The sequence below is a fragment of the Cetorhinus maximus genome, chromosome 4 (genome assembly GCF_964194155.1).
Source record: "Cetorhinus maximus chromosome 4, sCetMax3.hap1.1, whole genome shotgun sequence".
In the NCBI taxonomy this organism is placed as follows: Eukaryota; Metazoa; Chordata; class Chondrichthyes; order Lamniformes; family Cetorhinidae; genus Cetorhinus; species Cetorhinus maximus.
This window is the reverse complement of record NC_135882.1, coordinates 156,074,086-156,102,020: the sequence shown is the minus strand read 5'-3', so window position 1 is coordinate 156,102,020 and position 27,935 is coordinate 156,074,086. Positions and strand designations below refer to the sequence as shown.

Below are 27,935 nucleotides of genomic sequence, written 5' to 3'. Positions count from 1 at the left end.
CAGGGTCGAAAGGGCTGAGTTTGCTATTGTCGTTTCCAATGCCCAGATCGATGCTGGGAGGTCCGACTGGTTTTATTCCTTTGAGACCTTTTAGTGGCTTGATACAACTGACAGACTTGCTAGGCCATTTCAGAGGGCGTTTAAGAGTCAACCACATTGCTGTGGGTCTGGAGTCACATGTAGGCCAGGCCAGATAAGGACAGCAGATTTCCTTCCTTAAAGGACGTTAGTGAACCAGATGGGTTTTTACGACAATCGACAATGGTTTCATGGTCATTATTAGACTTTTAATTCCAGATTTTTATTGCATTCAAATGTCACCACCTGCCATGGTGGGATTCGAACCCTGGTCCCCAGAGCATTACCCTGGGTCTCTAGATTACTAGCCCAGTGACAATACCACTACACCTCCTCTAAGACACAAAAAAACAACAGGAAAGGTGAATCAACCGTGGGTAACAAAATAAGTTAAAGATTGCATTAGATCAAAGGAAGTGGTTTACAAAGTTGCCAGGAAAAATGGTAACCCTGAGGGTTGGGAGCAATTTAAAATCCAGCAAAGGAGGAAAAAGAAAGAGAAAAGAGAAAATGAATGCAGGCTAGTGAGAAACATAAAGGAAGACTGTATAAGCTTTTTTAGGAATAAGACCATAAGACAAAGGAGCAGAAATTAGGCCATTCGGCCCATCGAGTCTGCTCTGCCATTCAATCATGGCTGACAAATTTCTCAACCCCATTCTCCCGCCTTCTTCCCGTAACCTTTGATCCCCTTACCAATCAAGAACCTATCTATCTCGGTCTTAAATACACTCAATGACCTGGCCTCCACAGCCTTCTGTGGCAATGAATTCCATAGATTCACCACTCTCTGGCTAAAGAATGTGAGAAGGAAAAGGTTAGCAAAGATAAACGTACATCCGTTACAGGCGGAGACAGGAGAATTTGCACTTGAAAACAGGGAAATGGCTGAGCAACTAAACAATTACTTTGTATCTGTCTTCACAGAGGAATATACAAAAAAGCTCTCAGAAATATTAGTGAACCAAAGGGCTTGTGAAAACGAGGAACTGAAAGAAATTATTTTAATAAAGAGGCAGTATTTGAAAAATTAATTGGATTGGTGGTGATTCCCTGGGCCTGATAAGCTACATCCCAAAGTGTTGAAGGAGGCAGCTAGGGAGATAGTGAATGCATTGGTGGTTATCTTTCAAAATTCTATAGATTCTGCAAAGGTTCGGCAGACTGGAAAGTAGCAAATGTAACCCCACTATTTAAGAAGGGAGGGAGAGAGAAAACTGAGAACTACAGACCTGTTTGTTTGATGTCAGTAGTAGGGAAAATGTTAGACAAACATGTGGTATATTTGGATTTTCAGAAGGCTTTTGATAAGGTCCCACATAGGAGGCTGGTAAACAAAATTAGAGCACATTGGATTGGGAGGTAATATACTGGTATGGAAATAATCATTTGGTAGTACAGAACTTGAGTATTGCTGAAAGAAGAAGACATGCTATTGAAGCTTTACATCTTGCACTCATCAGGACAGTTCAAAAGAACACCATTTGTAAAGGGAACAATTTATACCATATGAGAAGCTAATTGGTTGGCAATTGGGCTCTGATTGGTAGAAGCGTTGCCATGGAAAATGCACCAGGGAACAGTTAACTGCCAAGCTTCTGTCCAAATTCAAACCAGGATGTTGTTCCCTTTATAATAAGTATTCTTGGGAACTGTCATGATAAGTGCTTCGACAGCACATCTCTTTTTTCAGCAATACTGGACTGAGAATTGGTTAACAGACAGAAATCAACAAGTAGTAATAAATGGGTCATTCTCAGGATGGTAGGCTGTTACTATTGGGGTACCACAAGGATCAGTGCTGGGCCACAGCTGTTCAGGAAATATAAAAATGATTCGGATGTGGGAACCAAATTGGCTGATGATACAAAACCAGCTTGAAATGTAAGTTGGCTTCAAGGGGACTGGATAGGCCAAGTAAATGGACAAGAATATGGCAGATGGAATATAATGTGAAGAAGTTGAAGTTATCCACTTTGGCTGAAAAAAAAGAGAAAGACAGAGTATTTCTTAAATGGTGAGGGGTTGGGAAGTGTTGATGTTCAAAGGGACCTGGACATCCTTGTCCATAAGTCACTAAAAGCTAGCATGCAGGTGCAACTATCAATTAGGAAGGCAAATGCTATGTTGGCCTTCATTGCAAGGGGGTTTGAGTACAGGAGTAAAGATGTCTTACTGCAATTATATAGGTGAGACTGCACCTGGAATATTGTGTACAGTTTTGGTCTCCTTATCTAACGATGGATATACTTGCCATACAGGGAGAGTTTAGAAGAATGCGAGGTGATCTCATTGAAACTTACAAAATTCTTACAGGTCATGACAGAACAGGTGTAGACAGGATGTTTCCCCTGGCTGGGGGGGTCTAGAACTAGAGGGGACAGTCTCAGGATAAGGGACAGGCCATTTCAGATTGAGGTGAGGAGGAATTTCTCCATTCAGAGGGTGGTGAATCTTTGGAATTCTCTATCCCAGAAGGCTGTGGAAGCTCAATCATTGAGCACGTTCAAGACAGAAATCAACAGTTTTCTGGTATTAATGACATCAAGGGATACGAGGATAGCACGGGAAAGTAGCATTGAGGTAGATGACCAGCCATGATCTAATTGAATGGTGGAGAAGGCTAAATGGCCTGCTCCTACGTTCCTATGTTTCCATCATGCCTTCTCCAAGCTTGCCTCGTCCACCTCCTGCTCTCTCACCTTATTCCCACTAAACTACTGACCACCCAACTTCCCTTCCTGCCTCTCATGTTGGCTGACATGGTTAACCTTTTCTCTCTCTCTCCTCAGAATCTGTCCTTATCTCCTTCAAATCTCTCATAATCCCCCATTCTTCCTCCTTGGAAACTACTGCACCCATCTTCAACCTCCTTTCCTCTCCAATGTCCTCGAATGTGTTGTCACCTCCAAAGTTCATGCCCCTCTTTCCCAGAACTCCATGCTTGAATCCCTCCAATCAGGTTTCTGCCCTGCCACAGTACTGAAACAGTTCTTGTCAAAGTCACAAATGACATTCTTTGTGACTGTGACAAAGGCAAACTACCTCCTACCTCCTCTTCTCAACCAATCTGTAAACTTTGACATTGTCTGAAAAAACAGCACCAGTTTCCACAAGTACAGTGACGATACCCAGTTTTACTTTACCACCACTCATTAACCAATGACCTACACAGGCTCTTGGTTAATCAACACCCCTATTTTTAAATTCTCATCCTTGTTTTCAAATCTCTCCATGATCTCACCCCTCTCTATCTATAATCTCCTCCAGTCCTACAACCCTCCAACATATCTTCATTTTTCTAATTCCCGTCAATTCAGCATCCCCAATCTTAATTGCCCCACCATCGTTGGCTGTGCTTTTAGTTGCCTGGAATTCCTTCCCTACACCTCTCTGCCTCTCCACCTCACTTTCCTCTAAGGCACTTCTTAAAACCTACTTCTTACACCAAGCTTTTGGTTACCTGTTCTAATGTGGCTTGGTGCCATATTTTGTTTTACAATGCCTCTGTCAAGTAATAAAACGTACAAGACACTTCAAAGATGCAATATAAGTATAAGTTGTTGTTACTAATGCTGTCAAAGCAATTAACAAATGAATACTTTAAAAAAAATCATATTTTTACTCTCATTCTTATTTTTTCCTTAAGCTTCACAAGCTTTCCTGATTGTTTTTGAAGGAGCTTTACAGGAAAGGAACTGAGCAGTGGTATATTGCACTCTGATGAAAAAATGAAAAAGCAGGAAATGATCTCACAAAAATATTTTTACTTGACTAATTAATAATGGTGATTAGAACAAAGCAATATACTCAATTAGTTAAATGCCAATGCTTTCAATTAGTTTTTCAGCACTATCTTATCAAGTCTGTTCTGTACTTAGAATCACCCAAGGTAAATCAAAAAAAGCTAAACACTGCTGAAAGGAACTGAACTACTCTGATTTTCAGCTCCTCCCAACTCTGTAGTGCCAATATAGTTAATGTGGCTGATTGAATACCAGTAATCCTTGCTAACAACATGTGAATTTAAGTCATCAATATGCAATCGTAAGTTTGGGAAATTATTTTAATGCTGCTGAAATTTTAGAAGGATACGAAAGCTGATTTCAGTAAAAATGGTTAATTAATTTTTGAATTGTAATTTTATAGAATATAACAATGTAATATATTGGGGGAGTCAGAGAGAATACTTCTGTTGGGCATCTGAAGCAGTCCTTTCTCCCTCTAAAATGAGGCCCTTCATTTCAACAAGCCAGCTTTTAAATTGTAATTCATTTGGAACAAGGTCAGACCAACCTGGTGGTGGAAGTCTCACCCTACAGCATTTCTCCATGGCAGAGCAAGGCTCCAGGATTTTCAGACCCAAAACTCTTATTGCAGAAACATTACTCAGAACTTGCTGAACAGAATTTAACAAATCATACAAATTTTCCACCCCAGTCGAGAAAAATCCAGAATCATGCTGATATACAATTGCATGGATCTGTCAGAAATCCAGTAAGTCACCCAAGTGGCCATTGCTTGTGTGTGAGCCCTGACAGTGAATGTTGCCAGGTAATTTAACCACTGGCGTTGGAGGCAGTACATTTCAGTTCAGGTCCTATCCTCAATAAATACCTGCACTCTCCAGGAGCAGTTATTGAATCGAAGTCATGGACCCAATATTGATGAGGCGGTTGGGAGCTCAAAATAATTGAAGAATCCGGCAAGTTCAGATACATGGTCATGTTGAGCTGAATGGCAGGGCCTTATAGTGTAACCTGGACTCCCACCTGTCAACAAACCAGTTGGTCAACCTGGCCAGGTGGAGAGAGAACAAGGTAGTGGCAGGAGGCCATTGCCAGGGATCTTTAGAGGCTATTCTCCACAATCAGTGGTTGGGGGGTTAATTGGTGGGGGGGAGGATGACAAATGGGTGAGGAAAGAAATTCCAGTTGGGAAATGGTGAAGATAGGAGGATTGAGATTGTGAGGGCTAGGGGCTGGGTGAGGCCGAAGGGTTCCTTGAGGGGCCTTGGGGTGGGGGTCGGGGGGGGGGGGGGGGGGGGGGATGTGACAGGAGATGCATTTCTGCTCCTCTTGGACCACAAGGAATGCCCAGAGCAGCTCCCGCCTCCATTTCACTGTCAAGTTTCTAAACCCCTGGGGAAACCTGTGCAGCACAAGTTAATTTCAAATCAGGCTCACAATTGCACTGCAGGAGCTTCATTCAAATCAGTTAATAAGTACTCAGTTTGTCTACAGTGGCCATTCAAGACACCACAATACATGTGTAAAATAGGTGGCAGGCACTTGCACATCAGGGTCAGATTACATGCATTTCTATTCCCCGCTCCCTCTTCAAACGTCCCTCTGCCCTCTGGGGGGCGGGGGGGAGGAGGCAGTGGCATACTTAAATTCTTGGAAGTGTTGACAAATTCTTTTCCCTTCTTAACTGAGAAGTATTGGGGCCAATTGCAGCACCCATCCTGCCACACAGGCTGAGAGTAGTACAGATCAGGAAACAACTTTTTATCCTTACTGGCCTGTGCGCCTCACTGCCATGGATGGAATAGGGAAATGCAGAACCAAATAAAAGATTGGTGCTGGTGAAGATACACAAGCAAAATAAGTTTGGAGAAAGTCGATAAAATGTGGTTAATAATCTGAAATGATCTTTAAACATCAGCAATGTTACTTAAATATAGATCTAAACTCTAGTCAAGAAAAGTAATTCAAGATTGGGCTTCTGCAGAGAAAATTAATTTCTCAGGCTTTTGCTGGGGAAAATTCATTTACTAAACAGTCATCCAGAGGTCACTCGGTCGGTAGAGGGCCAAGCACCGCCATTAATAAACTCTAGCTGGTCATCACAAATCTGAACGGCATGGCAGTAACAAGCCATTGGGCTGCAGAACAGCCAGGCAGGCAAATGACAAGGCAGTATTACTGCAAGAACAGCAATGTGTGAGTGATTCAGTGAGGGGAGCTAATCAGCGGCGGGCAGAATATCCCAGCAGCTGTGGCAGACATTTAACAAACAGGCGTAACAGTAGCAACAGCAATGCTGCTGTTGAAAAGGAGGATCTGGCAAGACAGCAAACTCAATGCTAGCACAAATAGGAGCGGAGGGAACACTAAAAGACGGACGTATGTCAGGCCAGCAGACTTGCCTTTACTTACCTTCAGCAAGATGTCACTTTTCCACCAGGCAGTGCACCACTAGAGCGCCATCCTATGGTGAATGTTAAGTAATGCCATTAGAATTTACATGAGCTTCAGTTCAGTTGATGGACAGTCATGTAATGTGAGGTGGCAGAACATAATGCTCATAATGTCACTAAATGAAATACTATTAGAATATTAAACCAATCGCCATTTTATATAATAGGCAAACTGGTCAATTGGACAAATTTGTCAAACTGGATCTTTGGCTTCATAAATCAAGGCATTGAGGACAAAAGCAAAGAAGTGATGCTAAACTTTTATAAACCACTAGTTAGGCCTCGGCTGGAGGATTGCATCTAACTCTGGGCATCACACTTTAGGAAGGAAGTCAAGGCCTTGGAGGGGATGCAGATGAGATTTCTAGAATGCTACGAGGGAAGTTGGATTACAGTTATGTACAGACTAAAGAAACTGGGATTGTTTTTAGAAAAGAGGTTAAGGCAAGATTTAATAGGGGTGTTTCAAAGTTATGAGGGATTCTGAGTAAATAGGAAGAAACTGTTTCCACTGGCAGGAAGGGGGGTAATCAGAAGTGACAGATTTAAGGTAATTGGCAACAAAGCCAGGGGAATAAGAAAACTTTTTTTATATATACGAGTTATAATCTAGAATGTATTGCCTGAAATGATGGAAGCAGATTCAAGGGTGACTTTCAAAAGAGAATTGGATAAATACTCAAGGGAAAAATAGCAGATTTATGGAGAAAGAACAAGGAAGTTGGACAAATTGGATAGTTTTCACAAAGTGCTGGCATATAATTACTAGGTTGAATGACCTCCTCCTATGCTGTAAAATTTTATGACATATAATGACACATTGGTATTGTGGTGGCTAGGCGCTCATATTTCCACAGAACTGTTAAAGGTGCTAAAGGCTGCCCAACATTTGAATGACCGCCTGAGTTTTCCTGTTGCTCATATGGGTCGAATAGTCAGTATTCTCTTGAGCTGTTTTTTAAAAAAACATTTCAAAGTAAGAAAACCAATCCAAAAATGCACATTTCCAGGTATTAATCACATCTGCTCTTGATTCAGTTGGTTATACCAATGCTGCAACTATTGACAGCTTGTACCTCACTCATCTGATTTTCAAATTTTCTAGATCTTCTGTCAAGGCAAAAACCTTTCAGAGTGGTCTAAGTGAAATTTTACTAAAGATAGTTCAACAGAGACTAAGATGCTTTTTCAGTGTTGCGAATTCTCTAAGAATGCAGCAGCTATTTGTGAAATCCGCGATTATGATTTGCAAATTATATTTTGCCTCAGCTTGGCACAGGATAAACGGCATGGGTTAAAACAGTTGAGATTTGGTACCTACTCCTGTGGAACTCCTAAGGAGGAAATCTGAAAGCAATTCCTACACAAGAAGTTCTTTCACATCCAATAGTAGGCCTCATCATCATCTTACCACTGAGGTCACAATACACAGCTCACTCTGTGCTTTGACTGAAATTTCAATAAACTTCTATTTGTCCTCAGTAGCCTGGCATTTAACATTCATCTGTGATCGACCTGAAAGTAGGATGGAGCCCAGTGACATTCAAAAGAATACTTTTTATGTTGATTGCTATTCAACAGAGCTAATTTGGCCTATGGCTTATTGAGTCCAGCCTTTGTGAGAGCTTAGTCACTGTATAGCAGCAAGTAGTTCAATTATGATCAATGCAATTTTCCACATCATAATTATATGGGTATTCATTCTGCCATTCTATAAAGCACAAAATCAATGAAGCAGAATTAAATGTTGCAACAATTTCATAAGAGTAAATTAAGTTAAAAATTGTAGTCCATTTTCTTTATTGGTAAAAACAGCTGGTGAAATGAGTACCAACATGCACGTGTTGACGAGCTTAAAAATATCAACTTGTTATTGTTCAATTATTTAAATGTTCTATTTATATATAAAATATAACATTGTACAATGAAAGCCTCCTAATATTATATCAGATTTTAACTCATTTTTACACACTGGTTGCCACAAATCTGGATTTCCTCATTCCCAAACCTTTTTTAAAAGTGTTTTTCAATTTTTTACTCTATATTCCACATTTGATAAATGTGATAATTTCAAGGAAAATAAAATAATTGCAACTGATTAACACTTAGGAGTTGACATCACACCAAGGATGTATTTAAAATGAGCACAAAATACTATTAGTGATGCACCAAGAATTCCTTTAGTCATTTGCTAGACATCATATATTTAATGAGTGAAAATGTTAACATTATACTATCATCAATGGATTGTCAATTAAAAGTGGTAAATTATAATTAATAACCAATGTATACTTTCTTATTTAAGTTGAGAATTTTTAAATGCATAAAATACTGAACTGCTTAAGTGTGGATTCTAAAAGACAGAATAAAGAACCTATTTTCTTTTAATAACAAAAACAAAGATCTGGAACAGGAATTTTCCATATCTAAAAATCCTCAAGTGCAAAAGATCAACTTTGAACAACTGACAAACAATGAAAGGAAAATATACAATTGTTCCCTCTGCACAGGTCACTATTTTCCATTAAATTTGAAGGTTTTAGAAAGTAAAAACATTTTCCTAACCCCAGAAAGTCCTACCTGAGACTGAGACGGTTCGAGTCCTCAATCCTTGCTTTTCACTGTTTGACAACCTGAAAAATGAATGTGAGAGATGCTGAACGTTATACATTTTCTGCAATGTCTACTATGAATTCATTGCTTCCACCCAATGGCTGCCTACAATAATTAGCAGGTTGTACCATTCCCTTTTTGGCATAGGGAGATTGCTATGAATAGGAGCTACTATATGAAAGTTTTGGAGGGTGGATAAAGAGAATGCACCATATGTATCAAAGCAAACATAGACATTCAACATGCTTAAGCGAAAGCTGAACACATTTGTGTCAGGTTGTAAACTGAATTTCTGATCTGCAGGCAAGCGTTACAACTTAACACAAAACTGTGACTCAATCATATATCCTGTAAATGCAAGGGGGAAAACATACAGAAAATTACTGACTGAGGATCATTTGCTTGCACTGTGAGCAGACAAAAAGTTGACTGCAATATAAAAAGCCAAATAGGAAGCATAAACCAGTTTCCAACTTTTGTTGTGTTGAATAAAAAGTAACTAGTTAGTTCGCACATACATTGACAGGAAAGAAAAAAAAGTTACAAGCACAATCACCATAATGAGCCCCCCAGGCTCTACTTTGAAATTATTGTCTGAACGTACTGCTTGGCGACCTCCCTATCTTCCTTAAAGACCCTCCCAAACCTCACCACTTTGACTAAGTTTCCAATCACCTGTTTTTTTCCCTCATGCCTGTGTGAAACGCCTACATTAATGCAAGTTGCTGCTGTTTTGTATACTCTTTTAAAAACAACGGTCAAATTGGGGTAATATTGGGAGTGAAATTTGTGATCAGAAGAATTGAGCCTAACTGCAAATCCTTCTAAACTTAAGAGTGAGAGACATAAAAATAGGTGACATTTTTGGACCAAACTCAAAATCAGCCTGCTTTTAAACATGGAAGTGGAATGTGCATGCTGAGTGAAGTAGGATTGGAGCAGGCAAGGAAAACTAGTACTGGTCATAACTTTCTGTAGGAATGAATTAACAGCATTTTCCGTTAGTTATACTTGCCCTTTGCCGTTTAATCTTGATAACCCCGCATTGCAAGTGGGAACAGTGAGGGAAATCAGACAGTTTGGACCAAAATGAACAGGGTAAGCACCTCCATACCTCTTCAACCAATCTGAACAATTGTGAAATGAACAACACAAGGACTGATAAGGAAGTATAGCGTGCGTAAATTCAATGTTAATTAAGGTGCTGAAAGAGAAATAATAAGAGGCAAATAAAGACTGGGTCAACAGAGAGAGAAAAAAGAAAAGGGGAAAATTAAAAATGAATTTAACTTTAAATTTCATATTTTAAAAATATTCAGTTAAGTTCTGAAGGTATAAGACCCCTAAAATGAGTTAATTTTCAGGGCCAAATACTTTCAGTGGCAGTAATTAGCACATTGTTAAAAGAATCTCTGACAGCTAATCCAGGTTTAATTAAATGTGCACAGTTGGTAAATAGTTCCAAAAGAGGCTCCTTGCCTCACTTCAGACCAGCTCTAACATTCTGTGGTTTGTATCTACCAATCAAGTACGGTAACTTCATGACATTCAACACATTCCAATCATGAGTCAGCAGCACACAAGGGAAAGCAACTTTTTGATTTCTGCAATTAGTCGGGTATCTGCCCGTGCCTGAAGCTACTGTAACATGCTAGCCAATAACAAAGAGCACTATTAGCCTCACCATTATTTTAAAATAATGGGCTATTAAAGTAACAATTTACCTCCAGACAAAATAATGTATAAAATATTTTAGAGCGGTATTTTAGATGATTCCATCATGTCTGCTTTGCTCAGTACTACCATAAATTTCAGAAATTGCAGAAAACATAGCCCCAAGCTGGATTTTCCTTTTTTAAAAATGACAAGTGCCTACTTTATGGTGGCACATACAGCACTATCTACTGTATTTTAATATAATGAGGGGGAAATAAAGATTGGGCTAAGAGTGGAAAAAAGACAAAGGAAAAGTAACTACTGTAGTGTGATAGATGGAATAAAAGAGGAAACAGCAGCATGGATACAAAATTGAGGGGGAGGGAAAACAGTGCAAAGGTGAATAGCTGTTTTTGAACAGGAGGGAGGTAAGAAATATTGTTCCTCAGCGTTCAGTACAAGAATCACTACATTAATTGCTTGGACTTGGGGACTTATGGCACAAAGTTTCAAATTTGGAGATGATATGAAACTTGGAAGCGTAGTAAACAGTGAGGAAGACAGTAACAAACTTCAAGAGGTAGGCTGTTGAATGGGCAGACACAAAGCAGGAGAACTTCAACACTGAAAAATGTGATATATTTATATATGTAATATATTTGGGTTGGAAACATGAAGAGAGACAATACAAGCTAAAAGGTTCAATTTTGAAGGGGAGCAAGAACAGACAGGCCTGGGAATGTTTGTCCACAAATCTTTGAAGGTAGCAGAACAGGTTAACAAAGCAGTGAATAAAACATATGGGATCCTGAACTTTATAAATAGTGGAATAGAGTACAAAAGCCAGGGACTTATGCTAAACCTATATAAAACACTAGTTCAGCCCAAACCAGGGTATTGTGTCCAATTCTAGGCACCATACTTTAGGGTGGGAAGGTTTTGGAGAGTGAGTTCTCAACATCGACCTCAAAGCACTAGAGAGGTATCATCAGCAGTGTCTTTACAAGATCCTCCATATCCAATGACAAAAAAGGTGGACAAGAACAGCAGTATTCTCTTCCAAGGCAACTTGACCAGTGTCGAGGCGCTAATCACTCAAAACTAACTCTGCTGGACAGGCCATGTCGCTCATATGTCTGACACCAGACTCACAAAGCAACTGCTCAACTCAGAATTCGGTCACGGCAAGAGACTCCCAGGGGAACAAAGGAAACGCCTTAGGGATGTTCTCAAAGCATCCCTGGAAGAGGTCAAATGCACCGTTGACTCATGGGAGACCCTGGCTTCTGACTGGCCAACATGGAGAAGGCTCATTTGGGAAGGCACCAAACACATCGAGAGACTCCGTCGGGAACTCGAAGAGGTGAAGTCGAAACTTGGGAGGGAGCAAACAAGCCTCCTAACGACCCTTCAAGCATTACCTTCCCCACATGTGACAGAGTCTGCCGATCGCACATTGGACTTAGCGGCCACTACAGAGCTCACTGAACTGGATTGGAAGCAAATCATCCTTGACCCCCAGGAACTGTCTAAGAGAGAGATGGATTCTGCAAACTTATATATGATTATCCAAATTTTTTTAAAAATCATCCGGCAACTGTTTTAAAAATTTGCCCATTGGCAAATGAATGTATTTATATGTACCATTCTCTTGTCCTCCACACAATGGTAGTACAATAATATGTTGTGCAATACATCTATAGCAATTGAATAAGGTTATCATAATAGGACAAAAGTTAGCTTTTGATTGCCCAAAATTATTTGCTATGATGCCAGTTCTTGTCAATTTTGCGCAAACAAATAAAGGAAGAGCAGAAACCAAATATCTTAAGTGAAATAACAAAATAATCTGAATTGTTTCCACTGGCAAGAAGGTCAGTAGCCAGAAGACACAGAGTTAAGGTAATTGCCAAAAAAGCTGGGGGGAGTGGTGGTGGTGGTGGAGGGGAATGAGGATGCTTTTTTAATGCACGAAGCTATAATGATCTGAAATGTACTGCTTGAGAGAGTAGTGAAAGAAAATTCACTAATAACTTTGGAAATGGAACTTGAAACTGAAACATTTGCTGGGCTATGGAGAAAGAGCAGGGAGTGGGACTAATTGGATAGCTCTTTCAAAGACATGGCACGAGTATGACAGGCTAGCTTCTGTGTTGTATCATTCCATGATTCTATGAATTAAAGCATGATGAAGAGTAAGGTTAACAGATAGGCCTCAAGTTCAAATTCTTAATACTCTGCAAGCACGGGTACAGGCAGGTAAGGCCAGAAAAAAGCCAACAGCATTTTACCTTTTATAAATGGGGTTGAACTCCTACAAGCAGGAGCTGAGCTTGTTTCTGGCTGGAAGGGGCTAGGGTGCAGGTGATCATCTCGTACAAAAGGTAGGCACTGCATAATATTATCCAGGGCCAAAGTGATCCCATAGAAAAATTTCAATCGCCTTAACAGATCACAAAATAATTTCCTGGATCTCACCCGCTGCCTCCCCTCTCCCCTCGAAATTGGCCTGGGTTTTTAGCTTTTTTTTTGCCAGAAGCAAAAATATATCAATACGTAAAAGTGTACATATTGCCTTTTCTCCCACCACCAAGCTCCTATTACATGAATCACTGACCAAGGTGAAATTGTCCTCTAGGATGATTGATACATTATCAATAATATATTATATATATATTATATCACCATTTTGCATGCAAAGTTCCTAAATGATTCTACACTTTATGTTTTTGTCAATATTAACAGTCATGCATTTCAAAAGATAATTGTTGTGTTAAGTACATTGCAGCTTTTGACAAGACAATGAGCTATAGAAATGCAAAAACACAATAGCTATCCTTGGACATGAACAGTAAAAACAGAAAAAAACAATGTCTAAGATTTTGGAGTAGGGAAACCAGTGAGGCCATCAGTGCTCACAATTATTATGGACTAAATCAGACATGAACTTTCAGGGTCTTCACATGTGCATTCAAAACAAGAAGATGCTGTCTGCGTTGCCCCACTCTTCTGCAAGTTTCGCTCTAACAGTATCTTGCCGAGATATTTAGCATTTAAACAAGCGGATGCGCGTGAAGTTGCAGTATTTACCTAGTAAGCATGCCAGAGCACGTTAGGGCTTGCCAATCAAGAGCAAGTGAATTTTCACAGAGTTAAGTAGCAGCTTTCTGTCTCCAAGACAGTGGTTTGCACTGTGGTGGTCAACTCTGTGTTAAGCTTGTTGTGGCTCAGGAGCCCACTCTGGCAAGGCCAACTCTGCCACATTTGCTGCAGATGAATACAGTGGGTTGAGAAGGTGCACAATTCAGTGGTCTCGGTTTTCTCTGGGCCCTCTTTTTGGGTAGCTGAGCTTTTCGTTTCCACTCTCCTTTTCCAATGCCCTTCCAAACAGTCAGCCTTCAGAGGTCATGGCCATCAGCGACTGTCTCCTTGTTGTCAGTGCCAGTGTTTGCCATCTTCATATCTTGCTTGCAGGTGTCCTTACAGTGGAGGCATGGATGCCCGTGAGGTTGTGAACCAATGGTCAGTTCACCATACACAGGGTGTTTGGATGTACAAACATCATGCATCTGATGAACTCCCTCACTTCCCAAATTCCTAGATTTAAGCATTTGGTCTCGCTGCACTCAACCTCCACCTGCACCTTTGTGTGACTTCACCAATGGTCAATACGAGGACCACAGATTTTTTGGATCTATGTTAATGACCTAGATTTGGGTGTGCAGGGTAGAATTTCAAAATTTGCAGATGACACAAAACTCGGGGGCATTGTGAACTGTGAGCAGGATAATGACTAACTTCAAGTTGACATAGGCAGGTTGGTGGAATGGTGGACAAGTGGTAGTTGGAATTTATTCAGGGAGGTGTCAAGTGATACATTTTGGTAGGAAGACTGACAGGGGGCAATATAAAATGAAGGATACAATTCCAAAAAGGTGCAGGTGCAGTGGGACCTATGAGTATGTTTGCACAAATAATTGAAGGTGGCAAGGCAGGTTGATCAAATGGTTAATTTGGCACCCTAGGATCCTGGGCTTCATTAAAAAGGGGCATAGAGCACAAATTACAATGAACCTTTATCAAACACTGGCTCGGCCTCAAGTGGGGTATTGTGCCCAATTCTGGGCACCACACTTTGAGGATGTGAAGATGTTATAGAAAGGGTGCAGAAAACATTTCCAGGGATGAGAAACTTCAGTCACGTGAATGATGGGAGCTGTTCTCTTTAAAGAAAAGGTTGAAAGAAGATTTGATTGAGATCTCTAAAATCTGGACAGAGTAGATAGGGAGGAACAGTTTCCAATGGGAGAAGGGTTGTGAACCAGAGGACGCTGGTTTAAGGTGAATGGCAAAAGAACCAAAGACGACATGAGGAAAAACTTTTTTAAGCAGTGAATGGTTAGCATCAGTAATGCTCTGACTGAATGTGTGGTGGAGGCAGATTCAATTGTGGCTTTAAAAACAGAATTAAATAATTACCTGAAGAGAAAAAAGAGCTACAGGGAAAGGACAGAGGAATAAGACTAGTTGAATTGCTCTTAGAGAGAGTCAGCATGGACGCAAAGGGAAAAATGGCTTCCTTCTGTGCTGTAACCATTCTATGATTTCACATTATACTCCACGGTTCAGAAAAACATTTCGTTCTTTCAGCAAAAAGGAACAAAACTACAAATTATTCTTAAAACATAATTTAACTTAAATGATGCACTGCTAATTACTTGAAACTCTTACGTTTACTTACTTGGGTAAGGAAGGCAAGGCTCGCTCTCCTTCTGTGGAAACAAGAAACAACAAATTTAAGCAGATTATCAACATTTCTTTCTTAGAGCTTTTATTAAATTAGCGTGCATTGTTTTAAAGCAAATTATAGGATCAAGAACTCCATGAAACATATGTAAATGATTTATATCTATCCAAAAACATTCTGCAACCACCAGGATATCCAAACTAAACAATAAATGCATCATGGCCAGTTGAACCCACGAACGTGACGTAGCACATCATGGGTTAATTCGATCTTCTGAAGCTTGAATGTGTTTATTATTAAACTCATTCAATTATTTTTTAGTTTAATGTTAATTCATTCCTAGTTCTGTAAAGATGACCGGATATAAATAAACAATTTCCATCAAACAATTCTCAACTACATAACTTACTACAGAAGGTTGAAAGTATCACTTACAACATCAGAGGAACAGAATAGGTTATGGCCTTGCAAATAGTGTTAGCTCTCTTAATTAGGCTTGGGTGCCATATGCAGATTTGCTGTTCTATGTGCATTTCAGTCTTTGAATTGCAGTCTGCTGACTCTGGGATTCCAACTAAGCTGATATTCATTTTCAAACTCTTTATATGTAGAAGTTGAAACAGGAATCATAGAACTGAGCAGCTGTTTCAGCTACAAACAGCAAATGTAGGGGTCCCATTAAAATAAGATGGTTGGCTCTAGATATTTGTTTTATCCTCTGTTTTCCAAATTCAGTGCTCACCAAGTAATAAACCATAAGCTATCGGTTGTCGGAAGACATGAATATATATATGTGTGTAGACCCATTCCTAATTGCCCTTGAGAAACTGATAATCTGCCTTCTTGAACTACTGCAGACAGGGTGGGGTAGGTACACCCACAGTGCAGTTCGGGAGAAAGTTAGAGGATTTTGACGCAGCAATGATGATGGATCAGTGATATGTTTCTAAGTCTGAATGGTGTGTGACTTGGAAGCAAACTTGGATTGGGTAGTGTTTCCACATGCCTCCCGCCTTAGTCTCCGAGGCAGCAGAGATCACAGGTGTGAAAGGTGCTGTTGAACAAGTTGCGAGTTGCTGCCGCGCATTTCGTGGATCGCACAGATTGCTGCCATTGTGCATCAACGGTGGAGGGAGTGAATGTTTGAAATGTGAGTGAGGTGCCGATTAAGCTCATAATGCTGTATATTAGTGCAATTTATTTACATTGCAGCAGTTGTCGCCCCAGATTTTAAAAAAATTTTAATATTTTTTTCCACCATGATCCTGTTCTAACTTCCCAAGGCTGGTTATTGCTCATCCTTGCTTTTGGCCCTGCTGATTCACACTTGTTTCCATAATAGCATGTTTCCTCAGGCAAACAGATGGATACATTATGGATAAATTTGAGATGGGAAGGATCGCAACCAAAGATTGAGTCACAGAGTAAAACAGTTTATCCCAACAGCCAATAATTTGGATTTTTTAAAAACCCTTTTTAATTTGGAGCAGATTGTGATTGTTCATGCATTTAAGTGTTTAACCAAGAAAGGAAGACATATCAAGACAGAATATTTAAAATCTAACATCTTGTGATTTCTGCCCTAAAAGTGCCTAATCAAAAATAGAGAGAGCGCATGAACAAGAGCAAGATACTGAAGGTTACTGTAGTCTGAACCAACCACAATCAGCTGTTGTTTCTTGACAGCAAAATCATGGTCATGGTGCCACTCATTCCCCCAAGGAGTAGCAAGAAAGTGAATTATAGTATTTCAGATCCAAAAATATCAAAGCTTATCTAAAGAAACTACTCACGTCAGAGAACTGTTCTCTCTATATATCAATTATAGTTCAGGCGGTTTGTTATCAATGTTTAAAACAGTGTTGAGAGTGAGGAGGCCTATTAGAAATACTCAGGAAGTCTTTATGAAGATCTGTGTTGAAGATGGTGCAAGCCAAGGAATTTCTCTTGTAGAAGGTGAATAAGCTTCAATTTCAGAGAATAGTAATGGTAAACAAGAAACAAACAGAGGTTAAGGCTCCATGAACATCCTAATCCTCAATTATACCAGGGCTACTCAGCTCCAGACCTCATTACAGCCTTGGCCCAAACAGAAAAGAAAGAGCTGAATTCCATAAGCAAGGTTGCAGCGAGACAGCATTTGGTTGAGGGTTACACCAGGAAGGCCCAATAAAACTGAAATAATGGGGATCAGGGCAACTCCCTTCCTAACAACATTATGGGTGTACCTACTCCACATGGACTGCAGCGGGTCAAGGTGGCAGCTCACCACCACTTTCTCAAGGGCGGTTAGGGATGGGCGATAAATGTTGGCTTACCCAGCAAAGCCCACAGCCCATAAAAGAATTTTTAAAAACACCATCCACAACAAAGTAGCCCGCTTGATCGGCACTTCATCCAACACCTTAAACATTCACTCCCTCCGCCACCAGCACATAGTGGCTACAGTCTGTACTTTATACAGGGTGTAATGCAGCAACTCACCAAGGCTTCTTCCACAGAGCCTTCCAAAGCCTTGAACCCTACCACCTAGAAGAACAAGGGCAACAGACACATGTGAACACTAAGTTCCCCCCCAAGTCACAAACCATCCTGGCTTGAAAATTTTTACTATTCCTTTGCTGTCGTTGGGTCAAATCCTGGGACTCCCTCTGTAACAGCATTGTGGGTGTCCCAACACCACATGGACTGCAGTGGTTCAAGAAGGCAGCTCACCACCACCTTCTCAAGGGCAATTAGGGATGGGTAATAAATGCTGGCCTTGCCAATGATGCTCAAAACCCATGAATAACAGAAAATGACATTCGTGACTTTGGTATTGTGGCATGAATGAAAGCCTGATTGGAGAAGTTCTATCCACTTAAGTTACAACTAACTTGTTGCAATATTATTTACCCTGTTCACCAACTATTTAAAAATTAGAACAAGTTTTTCAACTTTCAGTGATTAAGTTATTCTCGTTCACCGAACTACCACTGTTCATCAATGGCACCAAAACAGATCAACTGAATACTTATTACATTTGATGTGTACCTTGTGAGCAATTTAGTTATGACATTCACCCATATAACAGCAGCAATGACAGTTCAAGGTAAGGTAATTCATTGGATGTGAAACTGTTAGGGAAAGCCTGAAGATATATAATAAATTATATAAACGCATGCTCTCTCTTTTTCCAATACTGAGTAGATACTCAATGTTGTACAACAAACTGTAAATTGACAGCTGCAAAATAGCACCATAGTGAGGCAGTGTGAGCAACTATGTCCTTCACTGTTCTCCTGAAATGTGACAGAATGATCTGTTTTTCCGGATTTCAACACAAGTAGCAAAGACAGATAGCTTAGAACATGTCACTTGGATCAGATATATATGTAATCAATTTTACTAAAACATATTTCTAGCTAGATGCATGTTTCTGCAAAACAAGTCTTGAACGTATTCCTCAATTTTAGATTTTCATGAGAAAAGACAGTTGCTGAACATCAGAGCTTCTCATTAAAGTCTGAAATGCAGCTGCCAGATGGCACATGTGAGAAAAAAAACAAGAACTTTGTAGGAAACCAAAACCTACCTTTCTGGGATCTAATAATGAATGACTGCATGATTCCATTCACTAGGCGACAATAACCATCTATCAAGTCTGCCATGTTCTCTGCGATGTTCAGTGATGGAGTTGTTATTGTCAAAGGCTGAAAATAAGAATGTAACATTATTGCCATAACTTGTCCCAGCTGCCAATTCCCATCAGGACACTTGGTCCCATTCTAAACAAGATGCCCGGGGTCAATACATCATCACGAACAGTCAACAGGGGATGACACTTGTCTAACTGCAGTTTCTGTTTCTTGTGTACAAGTCATTGACAACTCAGGCTCAATGGTTTGACAAAAAGGAAACAGATATAAAATGAAAAACAAATTTCAAGTTTATTTTAATAAGACAAATAGTGTTACAGGAAGAAATTTAGCAGAAAAGGTTATTTTGAAGATCAAACACAAACTAATCACTTTTGCTTATGCAAAAATATAGTTACTTGCAGTGAAACAACAAAATGTGCCACACAAAATCAACAATTGGGATCTAGGATCTAAGTCTTCTTCATTATCCATTATCCTGCTGATTACTAGGTCAATGAGCTCTGAAACACTGATAAGTTACACACATTTATGCATACTGTTAAACTATAAGAGAGCATAGAATATTTGAAAAAAAAAACTATTAAAATTCCAAATACATTATTGTGAATAAGTATAGTATGGGTTTACAATACAGTGGTACTGAAACATCAGGGGTAGAAATCAATCCTTGCTGTGTTCGTTTTCCAGTGGAAAACTGGGTGTGCACAGAATTATCAATGTCCCAGGGCCTTGGCCCCCAAAAATACCTGAAATATGGCCAATACCATTTCAGGGGAGATGGTGGTGGCAGCATAGTGGTATTGTCGCTGGATGAGTAATTCAAAAACCCAGGGTAATGCTCTGGGGACCTGGGTTCGAATCCCACCATGGCGGATGGTGGAATTTGAATTCAATAACAATCTGGAATTAAAAGTCTAATGATGACCATGAAACCATTATCGACTGCTGTTAAGGGAAAGAAATCTGCCGTCCTTACCTGGACTGGCCTACATGTGACTCCAGACCCACAACGATGTGGTTGATTCTTAAATGCCCTCTGATCAAGGGCATTTAGGGATAGGCAATAAATGCTGGCCTGGCTAGTGACGCCCACATCCATGAATGAATTTTTAAAAAAAGCTTCAAGACAACAAGCTTAAACAGGGGCCCTTGTATGTCAATGAGGAGCTTAACATCTGTTTGATAGACCCCTCAGCAAAAGTCATTGACACGGAATGAAAAAGGCTCCACTCCTGCCTGATTGCTGCAGTAATTTCTTTCTATTTAAGCTTGGAGGACCAGCTCCACTGAACTCTTGACACACCTGCATCTCCTAGCAGGACTTACCTAGGATCAGTGCTGGTGAGACAAATTGGGTCTGGCTATATGGGAGAGCTGGCCAAGTTCAGACTAGCCTCAGGGCTCGCGGTTCAGGTACATGCTGTAAATGCATCACCAGTTATAGGCCCGAAAATGGATTATAAAGAATTTCAACCCGATACATTTCAGTGATTTGATAAAATGCTTATCACTATTGTACATAAAAATAAGAATCTAAGAACATTTCCCATTCTTCCATTCACTAAAAGAATATGTATGTTACAAAAGAATCTGGAGTTGCATGAGCCAGCACCATACACGCCAAATTGGAAAAGCTGATGAATAACTTCCATAAAGTGGACACAGCCTCCAAAATGCTGACAACACAAACGAAATCATATAACTGAAAACAGCGCTGAATAAAGGTCTGGGGCCAAAACCATTGCTTTATAACAATTTTCAAAAATTAGATTGGATTTGAGGATATTTATTGCTACTTTGAGATCCCAATCATATTTTCATTTAAAGTTCTGAGAAACTAAAACCTTTGGAATTGAAAGCTAGCCTCAGTAATGGTACCATGAAACTATTATTGATTGTCATAAAAACCCATCTGGTTCACTAATGTCCTTTAGGGAATGAAATCTGCCATCTTTACCTGGTTTGGCCTACATGTGTCTCCAGACTCAATGTGGTTGACTCTTAACTGCCCTCCAAAATGGCCTAGCAAGCCACTCGGTTGTCAGTTCAAGGCGACAGCTTACCACCACCTTCTCGAGGGCAATTAAGGATGAGCAACAAATGCTGGCCATGGCAACAATGCTCACATCTGATGAAAGAATTTTTTTTAAAAGTCTTGGTCGTGAACAGGAGTTTCAAAGCTCCTAAAGCAGAACAAAAGGTCTTTGACACAGACACCACTGAGCAGTAATAACTCCATTCGTAGGTATGATATAATTAGCTTACTTAGTTTTTTTTAATGTTAAAAGCCCTATATAATTGCCAATTTTGTTGTTGTCTCCCTTCCCGAGTTTTTGGTGCAGTTCCACTGATGGTGAGATCTTTCAAGATCACATTGCAATCACTAATGGCTCTATTTTCTTCTTTTTCACAGGTTTGCATTCCAGGATTGAGTTGAAAAAGCACACAAATGAAATGCATATTGTCCAGCTGACCTTGGAGTACTGACCTCCTCATCTAGTTCATGTTAAACTTGCTCAAGAATAACGTGCTGTTACATCAGATGGTTTGACCCAGTCTTATAAGGATTCATTAATAATAAAATGCTTGTTGAAATGCAAATTCTTCAAGATGATTTGATCTTCTGTACTGAAACAATATCCCAATGAAAGCAATTTTTTCAGAAACAGAAAACAAAAATAAAAATAAGTTCAGGATAGCTGACATTCAACAAAAAATGATGTTGGACCTTACCTCTGCTGCTCCAGCTATTTTTAACTGCAAAGTTCCTTTTCTGTCTTTATCATCACTGTTTGAATACTGAATGGTCTGTACTTGATTAAAATTAGCCAGGTGAGTTGGCTGTAAAACAAGAATAGTGTTCTTTAGTAAATAAAAACAATAATAAAGACTAAACTATAGTGTGTCCTTTCACCCCATCAAAAAATGTCAAAGTGTTGCATGTTATACTGTTTAGGATTACATTTTCCACATACCAAACAAGATTCTTCTAAATTTTTTTTAAATTTGGAATATAAAATGTGGGCAGCTCTCAAGTGTAATCAGAAGACAGACAGGTACAAATATATAACTGAAGATTGCAGCCCATGACTCACTACCAACATCCTCAAGGGGATCCAAGGTTGCAGACGTGGATAATTCCCAGAAGATTGAATAAAATTAAACAGATTGGATACCGTAATAAACTTCAACATTATTGCTCTGATGAGCAGCTATAGATCAACATTGTCAAACATCTGGGAGGTCATCTATCGCACTTGCTGCACGGGAAACACAATCATCTAAATTTACGCTTATATATAAATACATACATTACTTATTAATAAATGTGTGGGTATGTACTATATAAGCCATCTCAATTATAAGTATCAAGAAGGTTAACATGAGAATGAAAAAAATTGGTAAAGCTGCAGTGACTAAAGAGATACCAAACCTTCTAAATCACTTGCATTAATCGAGACATACAAGTTTGAAACAAGCTACCATTTGGAGAGCTGGCAATATAAAGGATGAATCGTTAGTACAGGGCTAATGTCAAGCAATCACAAGAGGTGTGAAGTGGGAAAGAATGGCTTTTTTTAAAAAAAGCCTTTTGATTCTTTCTTGCCAATCAATGGAGAAACTTATTTTTGTAGAGTGCCTTTCAAGACCTCAGGGAGTGAAATAGTTTTGAAGTATAGCCCTGTAGGTGAAAGCAGTAAGCAATCTGCACACAGCAAGTCCTCACACACCAAGAAGATAACGACTCGATCTTCCGTTTAAGTGATGTTGTTTGAAGGTTATGGCCAGGACACTGGGAGAAATTCCTTACTTTATCCACCAAAAAAATCAGACGTTCAGTCTAAAACTTTGGACTGAATTAGCCACCCCGGCAAAAAAGTCAGTGGGGGCAGGAGGCCAGAGCCAATTGGCTGTTAATAGGCTGGAGGCGGAACTTTCGCTCTTCAGGATCATGAGGTTCTGCCTCAGAGAACTGTCAGCCAATGAAGGCCAGAAGCTCTCCAGCACTTCAGGACAGAGGTATATAGGATTAACATGTGTTGCGACTGCAGAATGTGAATGAGGGGGAAATTTACCTGGACATTTTATTCCAGGAATGGTCACACCCCTTAGGATAGGGCCATCTGATTTGGTCAATGGTCAGGGACAGGAGGGTGTGACTGTGAGTGAGGCAGGTAGAGAGATCAAGAGGTAGCAGTGGAAAAGCCTCATCTCTTGCAATTGTCTAACAGTTTCAAGGTTATTGCAACTTTTGTGAATGTGAGCGGGAGCTGCAAGATGGATGACAAAACTGACCATGGCACCGTGGTTCGGGAAGCCATTAAGGCAGGAGGAGTTAACAAGAATAGAGTGGTAGTAGGAGCAGTATAGTCAGATGGATAGACACCGTTCTCTGCAGCTGAGAGTGAGAGTCCAGAAGGTTGTGTTGCCTGCCCGGTGTCAGGGTTCGGGGACATCTGCTCGGGGTTGGGGAGGAACATGCAGTGGGAGGGGGGAGGATCCAGTTGTCATGGTCCAATGATATAGATAGGACTAGGAAAGAGGTTCTGCTTTGGGATTATGAACAGCTAGGGGGTAAATTAAAAAGCAGAACGCTATGTGAGCCATGAGCAAATTGGCGTAGGGTAAGTAAGATTAGAGAGGTGAGTGTGTGGCTCAAAGATTGGTGTGGGAGAAATGAGTTTCGATTCATGGGTCACTGACACGAGTTAGGAGGAAAGTGGGAGCTTTCCTTTGAAACGGTCTTCATCTGAACCGTGCTGGGACTAGTGTTCTGGTGAGTTGTATAACGGGGTGGTAGGGAGGGTTTTAAACTAAATAGTTGGGGGGAGGAATCGTATGAGAGGAGATGTAGTAAATGAAAGGGAAACAATGAGATGGAGTAGAGTAGTTCATAGGAACAAGGAGCAGGAGTAGGCCATTCAGCCCCACGAGCCTGCTCTGCCATTTAATAAGGTCATGGTGGTAACCTGAAATCTGTATCCCACCTACCCCCTGATAAAATACCACCCCCTTGCTTACCAAGAATCTATCCACCTCTGCCTTAAAAATATTCAAAGACTCTGCTTTCACCACCTTTTCAGGAAGAGAGCTCCAAGTACTTACAACCCTCTGAGTGAAAAAATTTCACCTCACCTCTGTTTTGAATGGGCGACTCCTTATTTTTAAGCAGTGACCCCTAGTTCTAGATTCTCCCACGAGAGGAAACATCCTCTACACATCCAGCCTGCCAAGACCCCTCAGGATCGTATATGTTTCAATCAAGTTGCCTCTTACTCTTCTAAACTCCAGCAGATACAAGCCTAATCTGTCCAACCTTTCCTCATAAGACAATCCACCCATTCCACGTATTAGTCTGGTAAACCTTCTCTGAACAGCTTCCAAAATATTTACATCCTTCATTAAATAAGGTGACCAATACTGTACACAGTATTCCAAATGTGGTCTCACTAGTGCCCTCTACAACTGAAGCATAACCTCCCCACTTTTGTATTCAATTCCCCTCGCAATAAATGATAACACGCTATTAGCTTTCCTAATTATTTGCTGTATCTGCAAACTAGTCTTTTGTGATTCAAGCACTAGGACACCCAGATCCCTCTGCACCTCAGGTCTTTCACCATTTAGGTAATATGCTTCTCTCTTATTCTTCCTGCCAAAATGGACAATTTCACATTTTCCCACATTACACTCCATTTGCCAGATCTTTGCCCACTCACTTAACATATCTATGGCTTTTTGTAGCCTCCTTATATCTTCTTCACAACTTACTTTCCTACCTATCTTTGTGGCATCAGCAAATTTGGCAACCATCCTATCCATCCCTTCATCCAAGTCATTTATATAAATTGTAAACAGTTGAGGTCCCAGCTCTGATCCCTGTGGCACACCACTCGTTACATCTTGCCAACCAGAAAATGACCCATTTATGCCTACTCTCTGCTTTCTGTTAGCTAGCCAATCTTCTATCCATGCCAATATGTTACCCCCTATACTTTCTGCAATAACCTTTGATGTGGCACTTCATCAAATGCCTTCTGGAAATCTAAGCACAGTACATCTACCGGTTCCCCTTTATCCAAGGCACATCACTTGCTCATCCTACTTTCTACTCTTAATGTCACCGTGAGCACCTCCTTTAGCCAGTCTCACCACCATCAACACCCCTTCAACTTTTTGTTTATGACATCTTTTGCAATCTCTCCTTTGCCTCCACCTATCCAGCTTCACCTGTCCCAGCCCCTTTAAACAGTCTATACTTCACCATATTTCTACTTCTCTTTAGCTCTGAAGAGTCATATAGACTCGAAACGTTAACTCTGTTTTTCTCTCCAGATGCTGTCAGACCTGCTGAGTTTTTCCAGCAATTTTTATTTTTGTTTCAGACTTCCAGCATCTGCAGTATTTTGCTTTTAGCATAATCATCTTCCTTTGTGCTAGGTATGACTCCATCTTCCAATGGAGAGCTTTCCCCTTTATTCCCATTGGCTTCAGTTTTGCTAGACTTCCTTGATGCCATACTCAGTCATATGTTGTCTTGATGCCAAGGACAGTCACTCTAAATTCACCATGAGTTCAGCTCCACTGTCCATTTTTAGACCAAGGTCGTAATGAGGTCAGGAGCTGAGTGGTCCTGGCAGAACTCAAGCTGAATATCAGTGAACAAGTTATTGCTGAGTAAGTGCCGCTTGATAGCACTGTCAACGACCCCTTCCGTTGCTTTGTTGATGATTGAGAGTAGACTGATGATGCGGTATTTGGCCAGGTTGGATTTGTCTTGCTTTATGTGGACAGGACATCGCTGGGCAATTTTCCACATTGCCGGGTAGATGTCAGTATTATAGCTGTACTGCAACAGCATAGACCAAAAAATAAAATAGTATTCAGGTACATCAAGTGATTAGGGAAGCAAATGGAACATTGGCATTTATTGCAAGCAGAATGGAATATAAAAGTAGGGAGGTTTTACTGCAGCTGTACAGGGCCTTGATGGGACCACATCTGGAAAACTGTGCACAGTTTTGGTTTCCTTATTTGAAAAAGATATACTTGTGAGAAGCAGTTCAGAGAAGGTTCACTCAACTCATTCCTGGGATGAGGGGCTTATCTTATGAGAAAAGGTTGAACAGGTTGCGCCTATACCTATTGGAGTTTAGAAGAATGTGAGGTGATCTTATTGAAACATGCAAGATTCCAAGAGGATTTGATAGGATAGATATCAGGAGGCTGCTTCCACTTGTGGGAAAGATTAGAACCAGGGTACACAGTTTAAGAATAAGAGGTCTTACCATTTAAGATGGAGATTAGGAGAATTTTTCTCTCTCAGAAGGTCGTCAGTGTGTGGAATTTTCGTCCCTGCAAAGTGGTGAAGGTTGGGTCCTTGAATTTATTCAAGGCAGTTACATTTTTGATATGCAAGGGAGTCAAGGTTATGGGGGACAGACGGGAAAGAAGAGTTTAGATCTAAACCAGATTAGCCATGATCTTATTGAATGGATGAGCAGGCTCAAAGGGCTGAATGGCCTACTCCTGCTCCTAAGTCCTATGTTCCTATGGATCAGGGGCTGGGGTTTGAGTGTCCATGGAGGAGAGCAATCTGAGCGGCTAAGGAGGGGTTCCATCCTGCAAGTGGAAAAGCTGGGTTAATCACTTGGCATCGGCCTCTCCCACCACAAGTTAAATCCAGGGACATGGGGAGGTGGTGGCATAGTGGTAATGTCACTAGACTAGAAATCCAAAGGCTCAGGCTAATGTCCTGGAGACATGGGTTCAAATCCCGCCATGGCAGCTGGTGGAATTTAAATTCAATTAATAAATTGAAAGCTAGTCTCAGTAATGGTGAGCATGAAACTATCAATTATCACAGAAACCCATCTGGTTCACTAATGTCCTTTGGGGAAGGAAACCTGCCACCCTTACTGGGTCTGGCCTACAAGTAACTTCAGACCCACAGCCATATACTTGACTCTTAACTGCCCTCTGAAATGGCCGAGCAAGCCCCTCAGTTCAAGGGCAATTACAGATAGGCAACAAATGTTGGTCTTGCCAGCAACATCCACACCCCATGAAAGAATAAAGAAAAAAAACGAGACCCTTCAGTGGACATCAATTGCTCACTCAATGGCCTTATTTAGCCCACTGGCGGGCAGGTCGCCTACGCCACCCCTGCTGCCAGTATAATTTCAGCAGGGCAAGCCACCCTCTGAATTTAAGGACCCCCTCGCCTTCAAATCCATCAGTGAGGAAGCATTAAATCCAGCCTCTTATTTAAAGCTGTGAAGCTATCGCTTATGACACATTTTACAAATCAAATAAATCCATCTTCAGATGAGACATTTGTTTAATAAGCAAATGAAAAGATAACCTCAAATCATGCTTGAAAATGCACTAAAATTTCTTTGAGGAAATCTTGTTTACAATATGATAGTTAAAGACCAAATGTATTTCAATAAGTTGGAATGGTATTTTTTCCATTTTAGCAATAATCAAATTCTGCCTAAGGAAAACATACTAATTAACATGTACTGAGATGCATTTTACCACAAACACATTTCTCTGTGGAGAATTCAAGTGAACTTTCATTCAGATGTGTGTGTTTCAATCCACTACAATGATACAAAACCAACAGCAAAACCTCACATATCATACTGCTGTCAAAACTCTGCACTGTCCCAAAATGGCTATGTCCTTGAAAGTAAGCATTTTTAGCTTTAGAAATGTTTTAAAAATTCATTTACGGAGTGTGAGCATCGCTGGCTAGGCCAGCATTTATTGCCCATCCCTAATTGCCCTTGACACTGTGGTGGTGCGCTGGTTTCTTGGACCATTGCAGTCCTTGTGGTGCAGGTACACCTCACCTCACAGCGCTGTTAGGGAGGGCAAAAGGATAACATGTTTAGGCATTCTCCTTGCACTGAGGTCAATGTCACTCTATTTATTGCACAAAGAACCATCACCCTATTATCAGCAGTTGGGGTCAAGGACAGAGGCTTCCCTG

At 40.4% G+C, this 27,935-nt stretch overlaps 1 protein-coding gene across 6 annotated transcripts in view; it reads right to left on the bottom strand.

Moving 5' to 3' along the window:
- The window catches only part of LOC144679973 (focal adhesion kinase 1), a 531,813-nt gene that overhangs the window by 175,841 nt on the left and 328,037 nt on the right, over nt 1-27,935 (bottom strand). For all 6 annotated transcript variants that reach the window (XM_078540999.1, XM_078541000.1, XM_078540997.1 and 3 more), the window contains 4 exons: nt 21,671-21,778; nt 18,871-18,988; nt 15,291-15,321; nt 8,861-8,913 (listed from right to left, as the gene is read on the bottom strand). In XM_078540999.1, coding sequence (XP_078397125.1) covers nt 8,861-8,913; nt 15,291-15,321; nt 18,871-18,988; nt 21,671-21,778 — 310 coding nt within the window. The remainder of the gene's footprint in view (nt 1-8,860; nt 8,914-15,290; nt 15,322-18,870; nt 18,989-21,670; nt 21,779-27,935) is intronic.